General features: G+C 40.1%; 1 protein-coding gene across 3 annotated transcripts in view; it reads left to right on the top strand.

The window, feature by feature from the left end:
* The window catches only part of asxl2 (ASXL transcriptional regulator 2), a 32,442-nt gene that overhangs the window by 4,919 nt on the left and 8,127 nt on the right, over positions 1-19,396 (top strand). Inside the window, exons 2-7 of one of the 3 annotated variants that reach the window (XM_038299543.1) lie at positions 1,432-1,514; positions 1,662-1,664; positions 9,572-9,680; positions 11,304-11,448; positions 12,530-12,648; positions 17,400-17,520. In XM_038299543.1, coding sequence (XP_038155471.1) covers positions 1,432-1,514; positions 1,662-1,664; positions 9,572-9,680; positions 11,304-11,448; positions 12,530-12,648; positions 17,400-17,520 — 580 coding nt within the window. Of the gene's footprint in view, positions 1-1,431; positions 1,515-1,661; positions 1,665-9,571; positions 9,681-11,303; positions 11,449-11,796; positions 11,901-12,529; positions 12,649-17,399; positions 17,521-19,396 lie in introns of those variants that run through there. The other 2 variants (XM_038299544.1, XM_038299545.1) reach the window with 2 other exon arrangements.

Raw genomic sequence — 19,396 nt, 5'->3', positions numbered from 1 at the left:
GCGAATCGAACCGAGACAGTCGAACCGAACGGTTTTGACGGTTTTTATAAACTGTTCCATCCCTAATGGAGCAGGACTGGTGAGAGGTATTTGGAGGGACAAAACAGTGAATCAATAAAGCACAATTTTTGCACCCAGGCTTCCAAACATGTTGCTCTCCATTGTTTACTTTCTCAACTTCTGTTGCACTGGTGACATCAAAGCTAACCCAGCATGATGGTGGCCACAGAGCTTGCCAGTGAGAGGTTAGAAACAGCTTTTTTTGCCAGTGGAAATGGAGCCAAATGCTGTTTGTTTGCGGGTTTGAATAACCCAGTTTAATGTGCTATTTTCAGTGGGAAAGAGGCTTTAGAAAAAGAAGCTAAAGGTAACTGTTAACTAGCTCCACAGGTGGCCCATTGTGGAAAAGATAATAAAAAAAAAACAGGCAGACGTGCTCCGAACCAGCTCTCATGTCAGAGAACAAAAGAGAGCACATACATTTAGTCACAGTAAGAGAAACATGACTACTTTTTTCTCTGGGATGGTTTCACAGTCACACTGGAACAGACAAGATGAAGCTACTTTGACAAGAAAGAGCAGAAAGCACGTATCCTTATCGGTGGAACTTAACAAATACTGCAGAATAGAGGATGAAACTGAATGATGAAAATGGTCCCTATGTCCTCCAGCAGTCTAAGCCCTTAGCAGCATAACTTAAGAGATAGCTAAGGATAACCTGAGCCACTCTAACTATAAGCTTTATCAAAAAATTTTAGGCCTTGCCTTAAAAGTAGACAGGGTGTTTACCTCATGGACTAAAACTGGTAGTTGGTTCAATAAGAGAAGAGCCTGATAACTAAAAGATCTGCCTCCCATTCTAGGAACCACTAGAAAACCTGCAGATTGAGAATAAAGTGCACTGTTAGGAACATAAGAGGTGATCAGATCTCTAGTATAAGATGGAGCTTGGCGATTTAAGGATTTATGTGTGAAAAGGAGGATTTTTAAATTCTAATCTGGATTTAACAGGAAGCTATGCTAATATAAATATGATCTCTGCTTTAAATTTTCATCAGACTTTCTTACTAGATTAGATTACTAGATTAAAAGGTTACAATCGTTTAAGAGCTTTCATTTATAAGCAAACCGATTACAGTATGAAATATGTTTCAAAACTAAATTTGCGAATACCTTTATATTTTAAAATTGTCCATTGATTAATGTTTTTGGGCAGATAAGTGTTATTATGAAACAGCAATGTTTATTCAAAGGTAATCAGATCCTGTATTCTCTAAATAATGTTAAAATAACACATTATTACCCATTTGTTGTGATCTGTTGGGGCTAACTCTTATTACATAAGATTAATGAGAAATTTCCTGATTTAAAAAGCTGTAATTTATTTATCTTTGTATTTATTTATTTTTTTTGTATGCTTTATTATATTAGGTTTTGGAAAAGTACCCTAATACGCCTATGAGCCATAAAGAGATCTTGCAGGTGATCCAAAGAGAGAGGCTTAAAGAAATAAGGTAAACACACATTTTTACATGAAAGCCAGCACTGTACCTGTCTCTCTCTCTTAAATGTTTATTTCATGTGTTGTCTTCTCATTCACTATTAGTTTACTCAATAACCGTTGGGTTTCTTTTTGTTTCATTGTCACTGTTTTCATCCAGAAGGTAAGAGAAAGTAGGCCTCCCCCACCCACCATCCTGTCTTGATAACCTCACCTCATTCCCATATTGGTTCAGATTTAAATTTGCATGTTAAAAATAACATGTAGTAGATTCAATTGCAAAGCGAGAACCCATTACTCACCACATTTATAGTTTTAGTTTGGCACCCTGTATCTTCCTGCTGCATACATGTATGTTTCCATTTCCTCCCATACACATTAAAATAGCCCCTTTTTCATTGAAGGGGGCTCTCAGCCATTACCCAGGATGTGAAAAGCATTCTGGGCATTTCAGTTGAGCTTGAGTGGAGTAATCTCAGATTCATGGGGCCACACTTTCGGGGTAAAAGGTCCTGTTAGGTATAGGACTTTAAGATTACCGCAGTGGCAGAAGAGAGGGGCAAAAACTGATTAAAGTTTGATATATTACAATTTCTATGACAAAATAAACATTTACAATTGTTTAGGGAAGAATAAATTGCTTAAAACTTGGCTATCTGAAGGGTTTATTAAAGTATTGCTTAAATATAAAAGGACTACTGTGTTTTTAATGATGTGTACCCTGCTGCTCTTACAGCCAGCCCTCTTCATTCCAAGGTTTCTTAAAGGAGTATATACACCCAAAACATGATTAGCCTTCATTTTCTACTCACCCCCATGCTGAACAACACCCTGGAGTACTTTTTTGATATCTCAAATGCATCTGGAGATCTGGGAGGCTTCTTGCTGTCTGCTGACATTCAAATAATGGAGGTCTATGGTGCCCGAGACAGAAAGGTCCATAAAAGTCCACAAAAAACGTGTCAATATTCCTCCATACTGCTCGTCCAATGTATTCCAAGTGTCCTGAGTGGGTAGCATCCAGAATTTACTCGAAACGAAGTCATTTAGAATGTTTTTAGAGCATAAACAGTAGTGTATAGGATTTCCTGAAAGCGCGCACATGCGCGATCACGACGCTACGGAAGCCGGCAGACCAAACCAGATGAAAGTACGCATTCAGCGTCTGCTCTGCCGATAATGCAAGCGTAGAAGAAGAAATGTGCCGTTTACCTGTGCAAAGAAAGAAACAACGAAAGAAAAATGTCTGAGGACTTCAGTGTTGAGGAAGAGCATGAGTTCTTTGCCGAGCTGAATGCGCTGGTTTGGTTTGGTCTTCGAGTAAATTCTGGATGCTACCCACTCAGGACACTTGGAATACATTGGACGAGCAGTATGGAGGAATATTGACACGTTTTTTGTGGACTTTTATGGACCTTTCTGTCTCGGGCACCATAGACCTCCATTATTTGAATGTCAGCAGACAGCAAGAAGCCTCCCAGATCTCCAGATGCATTTGAGATATCAAAAAAGTACTCCAGAGTGTTGTTCAGCATGGGGGTGAGTAGAAAATGAAGGCTAATCATGTTTTGGGTGTACTATTCCTTTAATACTGGTCCTCAGGGCCCATTGTCTTACATGTTTTAGGTGTGTATCTGCTTCCCCACACCTAACCTAAATAAAAAGATCATAAACGGGCTTTTGCAGCATACGATGGCTGCCGAATACGGTATTTTCACGACTATAAGGCGCACATAAACGTCTTTTTTTTTCCCTCAAAATGTGCGGTGCGCCCTATGGTGCGGTGCGCCCTATGTGTGTTTCAACTGCGACTTTTGAGACCACCTCATTGAGGAGATGATAAAAGAGTGGCTGAATGTAAGGAGACCAGGTGTTTTTTTTTTCCACTCATCACCATCGCTGTTAATCTGACTCCATGCGTGCCCATCTCACAGCTGATGTGAAAAACATGGTGAAACAAATTAATGCTGTCCTCGCTGTGAACCGGACGCAGCAGGTGCAGCAGAAGCAGCGAGTTTACATGCAAAGTCAACTGTTGACGAGCGTATAGACGCAGCAAAAGGTCCCGCAGCGCGTTTTGAGCAGCAGGCACAGCGCGTCAGGAGCGCGCCGCCAACGCGCTGCTGCTCGAGATGGAAAAATTGAAGTTTTGCTGCTGGAAGCGCCGCTGACAGCGAGACAGACACATCGCTCTGATGACATATGATTTTAAAGCAAATTAAAGGGCTGGATGGATGAGGAGATGATGAAAGCGTGGCTGAGGGAGGTGTAGGCTATGTGAGGAGACCAGGTGGTTTTTTTCCATGCATCACCATCGCTTTTAATATGTGACTCCATGCTTGCCCATCTCACAGCTGATGTGAAAAACATGGTGAAAAAAAATAAACGCTGTGCTCGCCGTTATCTCGGGGGTCTGACAAAGGAACTTCAACCGCTCGACATCGGTGTGAAGCGGCCGTTCAAATTAAGGCTGTGAGCGGCGTGGGAGCGATGGATGACAGACGGAGACCACAGTTTCAGGATAAGTGGAAGGCAGCGCCGGGCAAGTTACGCCACCGTTAGCGGATGGATTGTAGATGCTTGGACTAGTGTCTGCTGGCTCTGTTGTTCAAGCTTTCGCAAAAGCCGGCATTATTTCTGAGGAGCCGCGCTGCACGGAAAGTGACTCTGACAGCGAAGAAGGGGAAACTGGCATGTCTGATTTAGTGCAGCTGTTTAATTCAGAAACAGAGGATGATGACTTTGATGGGTTTGATTAATACTTTGTAATAAATACATGAATAAAGCACAGTCATACTCAGTTTTGCCCCCGCTGTATTTTTAAATACGCAGTAGAGGTATTTAAAGGTAGTAGAGGACATGTACCGGTATATAAAAAACGCGCCCTATAGTCCGGTGCGCCTTATGTGTGTGTTAAATACAGAAATGGGACACATAACTGAGACTGCGCCTTTTAGTACGGTGCGCCTTATGGTCGTGAAAATACGGTAGGTAATTCAGTCTTTTAAATCCGGTGTGCTTGAGTAGAAAAACATCTGAAACATGAAGGATGGAGGCTCCTAAGGACCAGGGGTTAAGAGACCCTGGGCTAGGCTTTATATACTCAGAGAGAAAGTCTGATTTCCAGCACATCATTTTCAAACTCCTGTTGGCTTTCACCAGTAGCAAGCAACCTTGGTTAATTGGAAATCAAAAGTCCCTGGACACTAAATAGTATGATCCGAACATGACTTCCTCTACAGAACCCAATGGATGGTACACTGACTCCAATTGGATGGGTGATCAGCCAAAAACCCCTCTATCTTTCAGAATTAAATGGACCAAATCAGATTAGAATCTTCAGTATGACATATTTACATGAAACTTTGGCCGTTTCTCAATTCACGAGAACGCGAGTACGTACTCGTGTTCTCGTCAAGTCCGTTCTTGGCGAGAACGCAGGAAGATCGGACTTGACGAGAACGCAAGCACGTATGTGTATTGGAACAGAAGCGTACTCGTGACGTCAACACATGCAACGTTCTTTAGCATTTCTTTAACAGTCAAAACTATTTATTCCCTACACAAAACATTTTGAAAACAATATTTTTAATTTCTAAAGCTTAAAAAACATAAAAAGAAATTACCGAACCGCAAAAAACTGCCATCAGAACGAGCGGTAGTTCACACATAACTAGACCGAGAGAAGTGCACTACAGACGGGGTAAATTTAGCCCTGGCTGCGGTTACCCTCGGAGGTCTGCTGGTCACTCTGGTCCGCTCAACGTCGGACTTTTTTTTTTTAATTTCGCACTAACTCTGTAAACAGGCCACACAGGGAGGCTTAAATGTATAATGTTATCGCCTCAAACGATTTCAAAACGTACTTTTGAAGAACAACAGCAGCAGAAAAGGGAATGTTTAACTTACCACTGTGAGCGCTGTCTCGAATCAAGCTGCGGCCGCGGGGCATTCTGGGGAAGCGGTCAGTCTGAAGAACGCACAAGTCTGCTCTGATGCATGCTCGATAAAGAGGGCGGGGCAAGAACAACATCCAGGGATTTGATGCGTTCTCGATCTGGCGTTCTCGAGAATTGGAACGGTACTCGGGCTGAGGCTGATGACGTGTCACGAGTACACGAGCACACAAGAATGCTCAAGAACGCATATTGAGAAACGGCCATTTTTGATCTGATCAGGCCTTCAATCCAATTATTTGTGTCCATGTAAACTTAACTAATAAAATAAAGTTATTGGCAGATATATTTCAGTTAGACGAAAAACTACAGATTCTGGTTATTGCCAGTGTTTTCTCACCTGTCTTGACTTGCATATAAACTTAAGTGATGTCCCGTTCTCAATCTGTGGGTTCAAGATGACTTTTTACCACCTTTTGCAGCTACAGGTGCTGGTCATAAAATTAGAATATCATGAAAAAGTAGATTGATTTCAGTAATTCCATTTAAAAAGTGAAACTTGTATATTATATTCATACATTACATACAAACTCATATATTTCAGATGTTTATTTTGTTTAATTTTGATGATTACAAATGACAACAAATGAAAATCTCAAATTCATCATATCAGAAAATTAGAATATTACTGAAGACCAATAAAAACAAAGGATTTATAGAAATGTTGGCCAACTGAAAAGTATGAACATGAAAAGTATGAGCATGTACAGCACTCAGTATTTAGTTGGGCCTCCTTTGGCCTGTATTACTGCAGCAATGCGGCGTGGCATGGAGTCGATCAGTCTGTGGCACTGCTCAGGTGTTATGATAGCCCAGGTTGCTCTAATAGTGGCTTTTAGCTCTTCTGAATTGTTGGGTCTGGTGTATTGCATCTTCTTCTTCACAATACCCCATAGATTTTCTATGGGGTTAAGGTCAGGAGAGTTTGCTGGCCAATTAAGAACAGGGATACCATGGTCCTTCAACCAGGTACTGGTAGCTTTGGCACTGTGTGCAGGTGCCAAGTCCTGTTGGAAAATGAAATCTGCATCTCCAAAAAGTTGGTCAGCTGCAGGAAGCATGAAGTGCTCTAAAACTTCCTGGTATGTGGCTGCGTTGACCCTGGACCTCAGAAAACACAATGGACCAACACCAGCAGATGACATGGCACCCCAAACCATCACTGACTGTGGAAACTTTACACTGGACTTCAAGCAACGTGGATGAAGTGCCTCTCTTCTTTTCCTCCAGACTCTGGGACCTTGATTTCCAAAGGAAATGCAAAATTTACTTTCATCAGAGAACATGACTTTGGACCACTCACCAGCAGTCCAGTCCTGTTTCTCTTTAGCCCAGGCAAGACGCTTCTGACGCTGTCTGTGGTTCAAGAGTGGCTTGACACAAGGAATGCGACAGCAGAAACCCATGTCTTTCATACGTCTGTGTGTGGTGGTTCTTGAAGCACTCACTCCAGCTGCAGTCCACTCTTTGTGAATCTCCCCCACATTTTTGAAGGGGTTTTGTTTCACAATCCTCTCCAGGGTGCGGTTATCTCTCTTGCTTGTACACTTTTTTCGACCACATCTTTTCCTTCCCTTCGCCTCTCTATTAATGTGCTTGGACACTGAGCTCTGTGAACAGCCAGCCTCTTTAGCGATGACCTTTTGTGTCTTGCCCTCCTTGTGCAAGGTGTCGATGGTCGTCTTTTGGACAACTGTCAAGTCAGCAGTCTTCCCCATGATTGTGTAGCCTATAGAACTAGACTGAAAGACCATTTAAAGGCTTTTGCAGGTGGTTTGAGTTAATTAGCTGATTAGAGTGTGGCACCAGGGGCCATCAATTTCTAACCTTTTCACAATATTCTAATTTTCTGATATGATGAATTTGAGATTTTCATTTGTTGTCATTTGTAATCATCAAAATTAAACAAAATAAACATCTGAAATATATGAGTTTGTATGTAATGTATGAATATAATATACAAGTTTCACTTTTTAAATGGAATTACTGAAATCAATCTACTTTTTCATGATATTCTAATTTTATGACCAGCACCTGTATAACAGCTTTAGTTCTTCTGGAAAGTTTGTCCAAAAAGTTAATTTTCATGTAAAATTTTTTGACTCTTCTTCCTGAATCCTGTTGGTGAGATCATTGACTGATGTTGGATGGCAAAGCCTGGCTTTCACTTTCCATTCTAATTCAACCACACGGTGTTCTGTCAAGTTGTGGTCATAACTCCTTGCAGGCCAGTCAACCTCACCCATACCAAACTTTCTCATTCATGTCTTAATGGTCCTTAGCTTTTATACTGAAAGAGTTATGTTGGAAGAGAAAGGGGCAATCCACTAAGTGGAATTGTCCAAAATCTCTTGGGTTCTAAAGCATATAGTTCCTTTTACTTTATTAAGAGAGTAAGCTCAGCTCTGAGCTAACCCTAACCCTACCTCCATCATGCTTAACAATTACCTATTATCTGGCATCCTCTGAACTCGGACGTGTCCATATTATTCCAATAGTCCAATATTGTCACTCCAGAAAATGCTTGAGCTAATCTGAGGGCTTTGGAGGTCTGTAGTTATTGACCACAGAAAGTTGACAACTTCTTTGCAGGTCAACAAATGCTGCTCTGTCAGTTTTTGGTCCCTGCGTCTTTGTGGGTTCATTGCTTTCATTCCCAATCACCTTCACTTTAAAGGAATAGTACACCCAAAACATGATTAGCCTTCATTTTCTACTCACCCCCATGCTGAACAACACTCTGGAGTACTTTTTTGATATCTCAAATGCATCTGGAGATCTGGGAGGCTTCTTGCTGTCTGCTGACATTCAAATAATGGAGGTGCGCTGGTTTGGTCTGCCGGCTTCCGTAGCCTCGTGATCGCACATGTGCGCGCTTTCAGGAAATCCTATACACTACTGTTTATGCTCTAAAAACATTCTAAATGACTTCGTTTCGAGTAAATTCTGGATGCTACCCACTCAGGACACTTGGAATACATTGGACGAGCAGTATGGAGGAATATTGACAAGTTTTTTGTGGACTTTTATGGACCTTTCTGCCTCGGGCACTATAGACCTCCATTATTTGAATGTCAGCAGACAGCAAGAAGCCTCCCAGATCTCCAGATGCATTTGAGATATCAAAAAAGTACTCCAGGGTGTTGTTCAGCATGGGGGTGAGTAGAAAATGAAGGCTAATCATGTTTTGGGTGTACTATTCCTTTAAGACACCACTCACAGTTCTTGGTGGGATATTTAAGAGCAAAGAAATCTTACGATCTGACTTGTTGCATAAGTGGCATCCAATCACAAAACCAATCTGAAAGTCATGTAGCTCGGTAGAGCTACCAGTTATTTAGCAAATGTCTGTAAAAATAAATGAATAGATATTTGATTTTATATATCTGTGGCCATGGATCTGATTGGAACATCTGATTTCACATATTTGGATGGGTGAGCAAATATTTAATGCAATATTAATGTGTATTTGCTTTATTTCAATATTTAATTTGGTTTAGGTGAGATTAAACTCATAAGGCGATGCCTGAATTTCTCATTAGTGCTTCACGATGGACTGAAGGCATTTTGCAATTTTCTTGACACCTTCCTTCAAATGTCATTAGGATTATTTCAATTAATTACCTACCAACTTTCAGAGCATTGGAAACATAAAGCACAGAAATTATCTGAGATCCTTTTTACCTGAAGTAGAAAATTTTTTTTTCTTTGGAAAAGGGGCTATGATCCATCTTCAGCTCACCTGTTTCTATCTTCACTCTGCTTAGAGTTTTTCAGTAGTCGTAAAAGTTAGCTTTGCTAAAATGCAAGTTCAGATATAACATTTTCTTTAAATTTTTATATGATTAATTTACTCATAATGCAGTTAGTTTATATTGATGATTAACTCTTAAGTGCGATTTATACAAAGGTCCTATGTGAAATGCAGGGCAGATTTCCTACGCTCTTTGATGTGTTTCTGATCCAAACTATCTCAGCCCCTTATGCATGAAAACACTTTGTCTTCAGACGTTTGATAAGACTTCTTCAATTATTATTATTATTTTTTTTTCCGATAGCTGCTTGAGGTATTGAAGACAACACTTATGATTATATGTTCTCTCCCCTGAACCAGTGGAACCTCACCCCTGGCATGTCTGAATGCTATGCTGCACACAAACTCCCGTGGTGAGGAGGGGATCTTCTACAAAGTTCCAGGCAGAATGGGAGTCTACACATTAAAGGTTAGTTACACACCAGACGGTTTGCAGAATGTGTTCGGTCCACTTTAAAAGGACCACACCAGGGTTTCCACGGATTATTAAAAATCATTAGAAGTCATTAAATTATTCTTTTTTAAATCAAGGCCTGAATTGGCATTACATTTCATTAAATGTGATTATTGTGGCATATAATGCTTAAAAAAAAAAAAAAAAGTTTATAAAAACAATTTCGTCAGATATATCGCAATATATTTGCACAATACTGCTTCCGGTTGATCGTAAAGCCGTATGTTCGGAAAAGAAGCTCGAAGCGGAAAAAAAGCTAGAGAATGGGAAAAGGCTAATTTCAACAACAGTGGCTGGAAAACCAGGAATTTGGGACAAGGCTGCAGCCTGTCAACGGTAGAGATGATGAAGGATTTTACCGCGGGTACATATGAGAGTCATGGGTACTTGTTGATGGCATTAAAATTATTTCTAAGAGCATTAAAAAGCATTAGAGTTACTTATTCCTGTATAAACCCTGCAGACCAGACCAAACAAGCAGTGTGAGAGGATGAGAAGGGATGGTCACTGATGTGGCTCCAAACACCAAAAGCTTTTGGCTCTTTTCCCATTCGACCGAAAGGCCTGGTCTAACCCCCTGCTGGAAGGCTGCATGGCCAATGTCCGCCACCACTGCGTGTCTGATGACGGCATCGCACTGGGTGAGCGTTGCTAATGTCGACAGGTGATGGAAATCTGTGAAGTAAATAGTGGAGCGCAAAATGGACAGGATCCAGAGCTCAAACGGTGCCTGAAACCTGATGACGAATCTCCTCTTCTCCGTGGATTATAAGGAGCTCACAAATCTCTCTATCTTGCTAGTGCTGTGGCATATTTCTTGCATGCAAGCCGAGTTGTTTGGGCTTGCAATCGGTGCAATCTGTAACGTCCGTAAGTCAACCCGGGTCTGGTGTTCCCACTGCACGCTGTTCAGAGTCCAGGCGATTTTAACGCATGTCGTTTGCTGAGTCGTTTGACCCGGATAGACACTCTTCAGTGAGCTGTTCCCACGGCTACTGAAAGCCGTTTGTTCCCGGGTTTAAACGAATTTTTGGGCCAGTGTGAAAGGGGTATAAGGATGCATTCACGCCAAACGCAGTGTCTGCAGCAAAAGCAGTGGATTTACATTGTATCTCTTTGCAAACCTTGCTTCCAAGAGCAGTGAAGCTGCCAGCGTTTAATTCAGGTCACTTCTGTCTCTCTTCTTGTCGTGGCAACCAATCATGGACTGGTTGCAATCGTGACGTGGGTGGAAGAGATTATAACTGAACCAGAGAAAGTCGTGAATACTTCATGTAATATAAATGTCTATATGTTACACTTTCAGAGCAACCATTGATCTAATCGCTTCTGACATTTACTTTGAGTAGATTGTAGCTAAATGAGATATATGCTCTATTGAGCAATGTTACTCATCAGAAATTTTGGGGGGGGTATGTAAAGGTTAAGATTCAGACAATGATACAATAATCAGCTGCTGTGAATTCTTCTCTGTCTCTGTGTTTGTTAAATTACTAAACCCCTTTACAGTGTTTGCCGTCTTCAATGGTAATTCTCCTGTTCTTCTTCTGTTGGGTGACTGGATCTTCTTCTTTCTAGACACAGAAGGACATCTCAGAGGTGGTGAAAAAGCTGTCAGGGGAGGGCTCTGATGAGATCAGTGACAATCTGTCGGATTCCCGAAGCTCAGAGAACAGCAGCACCGTTCCTCCAGAAGCCAGGAGAGGCAGGTGGATGCGAAGAGGTAGCATTAAGCTAAAAGTCTACAAATGTTTTCAATATAATTTCAGTGTGCAATTTCCTCAGCATAAAATGTTCAAGCAGATCAATGAGTATCTCAGTTGCACTGAATTTAGAAGTTTACTTAAACTACACCTTTTACTTTAACTCTTGATCACATAAGAATAACAGCTTTTATTTATTATTGCTGCCCAGTTGCTGTTTTTAGAAATACACTAAGTTTTAAAATAAGCCGTGTCTGAATCATCACACAGCTCGTTATTTATCTGTTTTAGCTGATTGGACACTGAGGTCTCTCATGTCAATAGGCGTTAACGCCTCTTCTCATCTGTTAGGCTTTGTTGCTTAAACACAGGAAGCCAGCTTTTCTCAATACAAGTGGCTCCTCAAGGCAGTTAGGTTAGATCTTTTTATATTTGTCTGGAATACACTGAGCATCCAACATGATAGAAAAAGGTGGGTTTCTTTTTAACTTGAGTTGCTTATAAATTGTTCCACGTTCAGCAGCAGGTAAAACATTTACATGCATTTTAACTCCTATGTTTTTCTCTCTTTTTTTGTTGTTTTTTTTTTGCTTTTTTAGGATCTGCTTTATTGGGATATTTATGTGATTAAGAGGAATTTTAGAGATAGCCTTTTTTGTTGCTAAGTGGGGATTATTTAGTGTATTTCTACTTGAACATTTCAAGCGACTGTTGAAACAGGAAACAGAATTTTCTCAGTGTAACCCGTGATTACTTCCTCATTATGCATGAGCCTAAAGCTGCCCTGAAATGAGCTACGTTTACAGCTGAGTAGGAGATCTGATGTTTTGTTATTGAGCTAATCTAAAGAGGTCAAATGTTGAAACAGCAGGGATGAGTAGAAAAGCTGTTTACCTGTCGGACAAAGAGAGCTTAATAGAAACTGCTGAAAAGTTCAACCCATTTTTCACTAAGTGATATCTTATATAGGTAATGTAATCTCCCTCTTTGTGCAAATGATTGGTTTCAGTTTCATCAAAACAGCCCAGTTTGATTGTTTGCATACTCACCTCAGGAAATATAGGTTTGTGACGTCCTTTTTTCGCCTTTCCTGTTTTAAAGTCCCCTCCAAGCTGCAGTCACAGCCGTCATCTCCACAGCCACAGTGCTCATCGCCTCCTGTCTCCTCCAGCAAGCTCATCTCTCCCTCTCAGAAGCACAGCAAGAAGGCACTTAAACAGGTATGCTTAAGTTCTGACTTTAATTTGTTACCAAGCAATGGCTTGTTTCTTAAAAAAAACTTTCTCACCACTGTTTTACTTGTCACCGATGTGACATGAGTTTCTGCCGCACCCTGTTCTTGTTTTTTGGCCCCTAAAAATATCTTACCGACCATCCCACTGCTTTAAGCGTAAATCCACCCAGGGTAGGCATTGATATATATTTACAGCGCTAACATATGTATTGAACGTGTGACTGTTTTTCATAGTAAACATTTTTCTAATATTTCTTGACATGAAATTTCCGTAAGGTGTTGTTAACAACAATTTAAGATATTTGGATCTTCTAACAAATGAGAGCCACCCACCTCCTCTCTATCCCTTTGGATGGCAGTATGAAGAATAATCTAAGTTGTGTGTCACGACTAAAGGAGGTTTGAGTCATTTTAGAAAAGCTGTACGTATCAGTGTAGTTAAGCCAAACCTGAGTTAATGTGATGAGTAGGGGTGTAAATAATAATCGTTTTGTATCGATGCATCGATCCAACAGCCGACGAACCGATGCATCGTTATGTCCGCAAGAGTATCGATTCATGTTTTTTTTCCCCTCCGGTCTATTTTTATCCATTTGCTCCTGGGCGTAATTCTCCCTCCCATGCTGCGGTGGCGCTAAACCTATTTTGCCCTCCTACCTCGCTTCCTGGTTATACTCTTACAGCAGTGTGTTGCAGTGAGCTTGATGCAGACATTTTTGATTTATGCTCAATATTGAAGCGTGGTCTGTGCTACACACTGTGGGTCTAGATACGGCCGAGGCAGAGAGGAAGTGGGGGCGAGTTTAGTCCAACGACGGAGGGACATGAGGGCCAAAAAGAGCGGAGATCCAGGTGGAAAAAGGGTCCCAGCGTTCTCGCGCGCCTCGCTCTTCTAGCGGGTCAAACTTCACGAGTTGTTTTTCACAATTTCGGTCATAAAAACAAAACAAGCCGGCCTCCTGTCTGTGGCACTGTCTGCGGTCAGCTACAATCTGTTATTTGCTGTTGTTTCTCAAAAAAAATGTATAACGATATTACAGCTTTCATTGATTTATTTCAAATTTGAAACATTGTCTAGCCTGTAAGGTGTAAAAAAGAAAAAAGAAAAAAAAGAACCAATTAATCGAATCGAATCGTGGTGTATTCTTGATTATCGAAAATAATCTAATCGTTGTGTCAGGAAATCGGTACTGAATCGAATCGCCATGATGGGTGTGATTTACACCCCTTGTGATGAGACTGCTAGATGTAAATTCAATTATCCAATACACCTTATACATTATAGGAAACGTTTGATTTAAACATGTATACTGATGGTCTTTTTGCATTTTGTATCGTTTCTCAGTTTTATACTTTGATGCATTAAATCTGTTTCAAATACAACCTGTCTGTTCCTTGGAGGAACTTGTGCAGGAAAATAGTTTAGCTTGCTGGGAATCTCAGTGTAGGAAACAGGGTCACAACAGTCCACTAAAGAAACATTTAAAGGTTAAAAAATGTTCCCATAGTTTTTCTTTTAAGTAAATAATAATTGTGTTTGTTTGGTTAAAAAGATCTTGTAAAAAATGAGGGGACTTTATCATTTGCTCACAGGTTTGTTTGTTTTTTTTGTATTTGGTGTGTGTATATTGTTGCTATGGCAATAGGGAACTGGTTTAGAGAGAGTCTACTTTTCTGCTGCTGGCAAACTGCTTCCAGTAAGAGCTGAATAGGAAACTTCAAGTTATCTGTAAGTTTGTGAAAAGCAAAGTGAATATTTGAACGCTTTTTTATTCTCGTTGAAGTTATGTGACTGCGTATGTAATCAATAGGGCTCGGGATCCGCGTTGCATTGTGGGACGTGGTGGCCATATTGAGGGCTACGCGAACGTAAACATAGCTCTGATACAACGTTGTTGTTGAAAGAAGAGACATAGAAGTAGAGAGAAAAAAGATGTTAAAATCCCGAAAAGGATCTGGAATTTACCGGGACACATTAAATAGAGAAGCCACGGACAGGTATGTTGACAAAATCAGCATTATTAATAATTTGGATCCAAATGAAGTTCCAAACAATGAGTGGAGCACCGATGAGTGAGCGCCTATACTTCAAAACAGTTCCGAAGATACAAGTCCTTGGAGTCTCATGTGCAGTTCATGAATGGATGGGTTCAGGAGCTGCAGATCATAAAGCCAGCAAACAGTGGGGACACACTAATCCGTACGAAGGTAAGCTGTGATCAGACGGGCTCTGGAACCTGCTAGTTTAGCAACTGCTAACCGCTAATGCTAACAACCACTCACGCATGTAATGTACTTTTAACTAGCTGCTATGTATTTCAAAGGTGTAGTTAGTAACGTTAACTGCCAACCCTCCCTAAACTCTCCGGGTTTCTCACGTATTTGAGCCTTTTCCCGCTTTTTGCCGTTTTTTTTATTTTCCTGTAAAAGATCCCAACCTTGAAGGAAAGAAACAAAGTAGGCTATAAAATTAAACTGTGCATCTTTAACTTACCAGAATGAAAATGCAGGGAACACACTCTCAATGACATCGGGATACTGTGGAAAGTTATGTTCGGTCGTCTTACATCCTCGATCCAAGCTAGCCGACGACTCTTTATCTCTGACGTTTGGTCTCTGTGGTTGCTCCTCCAGGCAGGAAAGCGGTGGAAAGTTAACCCATTTTCTATGTTTTTCCCATGGCGATCATGTGTTGAGCTGTTACAGCCCACAATACAGCAACGGTTTACCATGGTTGAAATCAAGTTAAGGTGAAATTAATCAAATTAAAACACGGCTCAGAGGGAGTACAGTATGCGGTAGTCATAGGCAGTAGTATGAGCAGCGGTAAAAGAGGCATTCAAGATGGCGGCCACGCAAAGTGCTTACGTCATGACGACCAAGCCCTATATGGGACATTATCGCACCTTGGTAATATATTATTTATGTTAATGGTTTTTTTTTTGCTGTCTATAAGCATCACAGTATGATTACATTTGCTTGGCATCTTTCTGTCAGTTTTGATGACAGAAGTGGTGCATTTAAGTAGCAGTTCTGAAGAACTAAAGAAGAAAAAGTCAAAGAGCATAAGGTCTGTGCTTGGTCACGGACACTTTAAAGGAATAGTACACCCAAAACATGATTAGCCTTCATTTTCTACTCACCCTCATGCTGAACAACACTCTGGAGTACTTTTTTGATATCTCAAATGCATCTGGAGATCTGGGAGGCTTCTTGCTGTCTGCTGACATTCAAATAATGGAGGTCTATGGCGCCCGAGGCAGAAAGGTCCATAAAAGTCCACAAAAAACGTGTCAATATTCCTCCATACTGCTCGTCCAATGTATTCCAAGTGTGCTGAGTGGGTAGCATCCAGAATTTACTCGAAACTAAGTCATTTTGAATGTTTTTAGAGCATAAACAGTAGTGTATAGGATTTCCTGAAAGCGCGTTCACGAGTCTACGGAAACCGCGGCAGACCAAACCAGATGAAAGTGCGCATTCAGCGTCTGCTCTGCCGATAATGCAAGCGTAGAAGAAGAAATGTGCTGTTTACCTGTGCAAAGAAAGAAACAACGAAAGAAAAATGTCTGAGGACTTCAGTGTTGAGGAAGAGCATGAGTTCTTTGCCGAGCTGAATGCGCACTTTCATCTGGTTTGGTCTGCCGCGGTTTCTGTAGCGTCGTGAACGCGCTTTTAGGAAATCCTATACACTACTGTTTATGCTCTAAAAACATTCTAAATGACTTCGTTTCGAGTAAATTATGGACGCTACCCACTCAGGACACTTGGAATACATTGGACGAGCAGTATGGAGGAATATTGACACGTTTTTTGTGGACTTTTATGGACCTTTCTGCCTCGGGCGCCACAGACCTCCATTATTTGAATGTCAGCAGACAGCAAGAAGCCTCCCAGATCTCCAGATGCATTTGAGATATCAAAAAAGTACTCCAGAGTGTTGTTCAGCATGGGGGTGAGTAGAAAATGAAGGCTAATCATGTTTTGGGTGTACTATTCCTTTAAACTATAGGATATCCTTGGATCCAAAGCATTTCATTGTGAGTCTGGCTGTATGCTGCTTGAAGATCAACCTATAAGTTTCAGGTTTTTTTTTTTTTTTGCTTTGTTTGGTTGCCATGGATTTAGCTTTATCTATCTTTATATATCAGCTCTGAATTGGTCCTTGTTCATTCAACAAATTTTCTTCAGCCTTGGATTTTTTTGTTGTTGTTTTTGTAAATAAGCTACTCTTAAATTATACCCACTTAACATGTGACTTTTGGGGGCAGTTGGTTGCATTTTCACTTCAGAATATCAGGGGATGAGATGAACACAAATGTATATCCTACTGCACAGATTTATACTAGATAAAATAAATGGAATAAAAAGGAAAGTGTATTTTGACTTTAGAGATATTAAATGCTTTGTGTTGTAATAGATACATAATTTTGGCATGAATGTCAACACCCAGGTCTTGCATTTTTCATTAGTTGCTGTGTGAAAGTTATACCAAGTTAGAAGCTGTAGAACATCACAATGTTGATCTTTTGAAGCTGAGATAAATTCACTTAATTCTGTTGACATGAAGACCAGATTAAATGCATTGTATTTTCTAGTGTTATAACTTATTTAGGTGGTGTTTTATGTTGTAGGAGGCCCTGGGGAGAAGTTTAAAAAAAACATAGGATAACAAGGATTTGACTTTTTTTCTTAAACTATTCAGTTTTTACTTCTCCCTCTTTGTTTTTTTTATAGGCCTTGAGGCAGCAGCAGCAAAGGAGTCAGCGCAGACAGGGTGGCATGCCCGCCATCTCCAGTTCCAGGCTGCTACTAAAGACCATCAAAGACATGGCAGAAAACATTACAACAAAGAGTGGTAGGTCGCAGCTATCATTCTGTCACATAGCACACAGATTTACATTACTACTTGATAAGTAGGTACTCTTCTGTGTTTTGCACCATGTTTCATTTCATACAGTTATACATTTTCTGGAATTAGTGTAATGCTTCTCCTGGATGTCATTTTTTTTCTATTGTCTTTTCAGTCCCGTACAAACATGTATTAAGTAATTTATTGTTTAACTTAGTATTTTTACTTGTTTAGATGATTGCCACAGCTTACACAACTCATTTTAATGTATTTATATTAAGGTTTCCATGGTTTCTTAAAAGTTTGCGATGTGGAAAAAATTATAAATTCAAGGACCTGGAAAGTTCCTTAAAGCAGCCATAAAGACACCTGCCTTGGAAGTACATGATTTTTTGTTGGGATTTGAAGTTTTATGCAGATGACAATTGCTGTAGCATTATCGTCTATTTATTCCGCAAAGTTAGACACATTTGTGTGCGCCATCTTCTCTCAGGTGAATAGATGGATGCAATGTGAAAAATTTTGGAAAATGAAAATTTTAGGATGCTTTGCAGAGTAGCTGAGCAGACGACGAGAAATTGACAATCTGCCAGTTGCAGAGCCTGCTTTACACCGATCAGTGGAGAACATAAGCAAAGCTGCATTGTCCAGCCGTACTAATCATCATGCAGGGTTCCCGCGGGTCCTTAAAAAGTCTTAAAAGGCATTGAACTCTTCAAAATACAACTAAGGCCTTAGATGGTATTAAAATGTCTTAAATCAGTCTTTCGTAGGTCTTAATTTTTAAAACATCATAAATAGGATTATTTATATTAGGATTAATTTTTTTAATCTAAAAAAAATTTTAAAATTTACAATTTTATTTATTTTTTTTATAAAAAAAAATAACGACTCGCCATTATTGGTTCCGTCCCGATACGGGAACCAATAAAGCGTTGTTGCGGCCGGGACATTTGGGAGATGCACCATTAACTTTTTGTCTGGATAATATGAGCAAGTGTAAATGTAACCAAAATTGTCTCCAGCCAAGAGTTTTCTCCATGGCTAAAACCAGGGAACATACATGAGGCTCAGTGAATTTTGTGCAAGAAGCGATTCAAGTTCGGAACGATGGGAATTAAGGCAGTGGAGTCGCATGCGAAGCGCAAAACACAAAGCGTTAAAATGGAGTTACAGAGAAACAGCCGGTATTTCTCAGTTTAGTTCCACCCTTGTCTCTGCAACGCCTCCACTTATCACCAAATCAAACATACTAAGAAAACCATACAAAGAAAAATAGCTGCAAAAAAGACTTAGCACTGGTTATGTTGGGGCTTTAAAACTGATTTGTTTTGTTCCCTGCTAAAACAAAGTTTGTGAATTCAGTTAAATAATTGTTAAAATATATCCGTCATTTGTGTGTTTTTAGCTTTCTTCCTGTATGCGAAGCTTTTCAATATTTGACACATTAGTGCAGTGGTTTATGTTAAAATAAACCTTTGGGTTAAGTTGTCGTAAGCGGGTTTTTCTTGTGAATTTGGTCTTAAATTTTTATTTCAAGTGGCATTAAAATGTCTTAAAAAGTCTTGAATTTAACTTGCCTTATGCTGTAGGAACCCTGTCATTACAAAAATGCGTTTTTATGAGTCTTTGTCTTTAATTTATTACTTAACTTTCTTGTACGATTCTCCAAAAATAATGATTAAAGTCTCAATATGTGGTGGTAGCCCGATACTTGTTGGTATTCTTTAGCTGATTAATTTTAACTCTGATATGATTAGCTTCCCTTCTGAAAAAAAAAAGCGCTGCTGCGTCAAATCTACTATTTGAACAATATAGAACTCCATGGTTCTATATTTTATGATGCAAAGAAAACAGTGCTCTGCTGTTTGATTTCTCTGAG

Source organism: Cyprinodon tularosa, unplaced genomic scaffold (genome assembly GCF_016077235.1).
Source record: "Cyprinodon tularosa strain WSP-4 unplaced genomic scaffold, ASM1607723v1 ctg430, whole genome shotgun sequence".
Classification (NCBI taxonomy): domain Eukaryota; kingdom Metazoa; phylum Chordata; class Actinopteri; order Cyprinodontiformes; family Cyprinodontidae; genus Cyprinodon; species Cyprinodon tularosa.
Note: the sequence above shows the minus strand (reverse complement) of the source record. Positions and strands in the feature narration are given on the sequence as shown.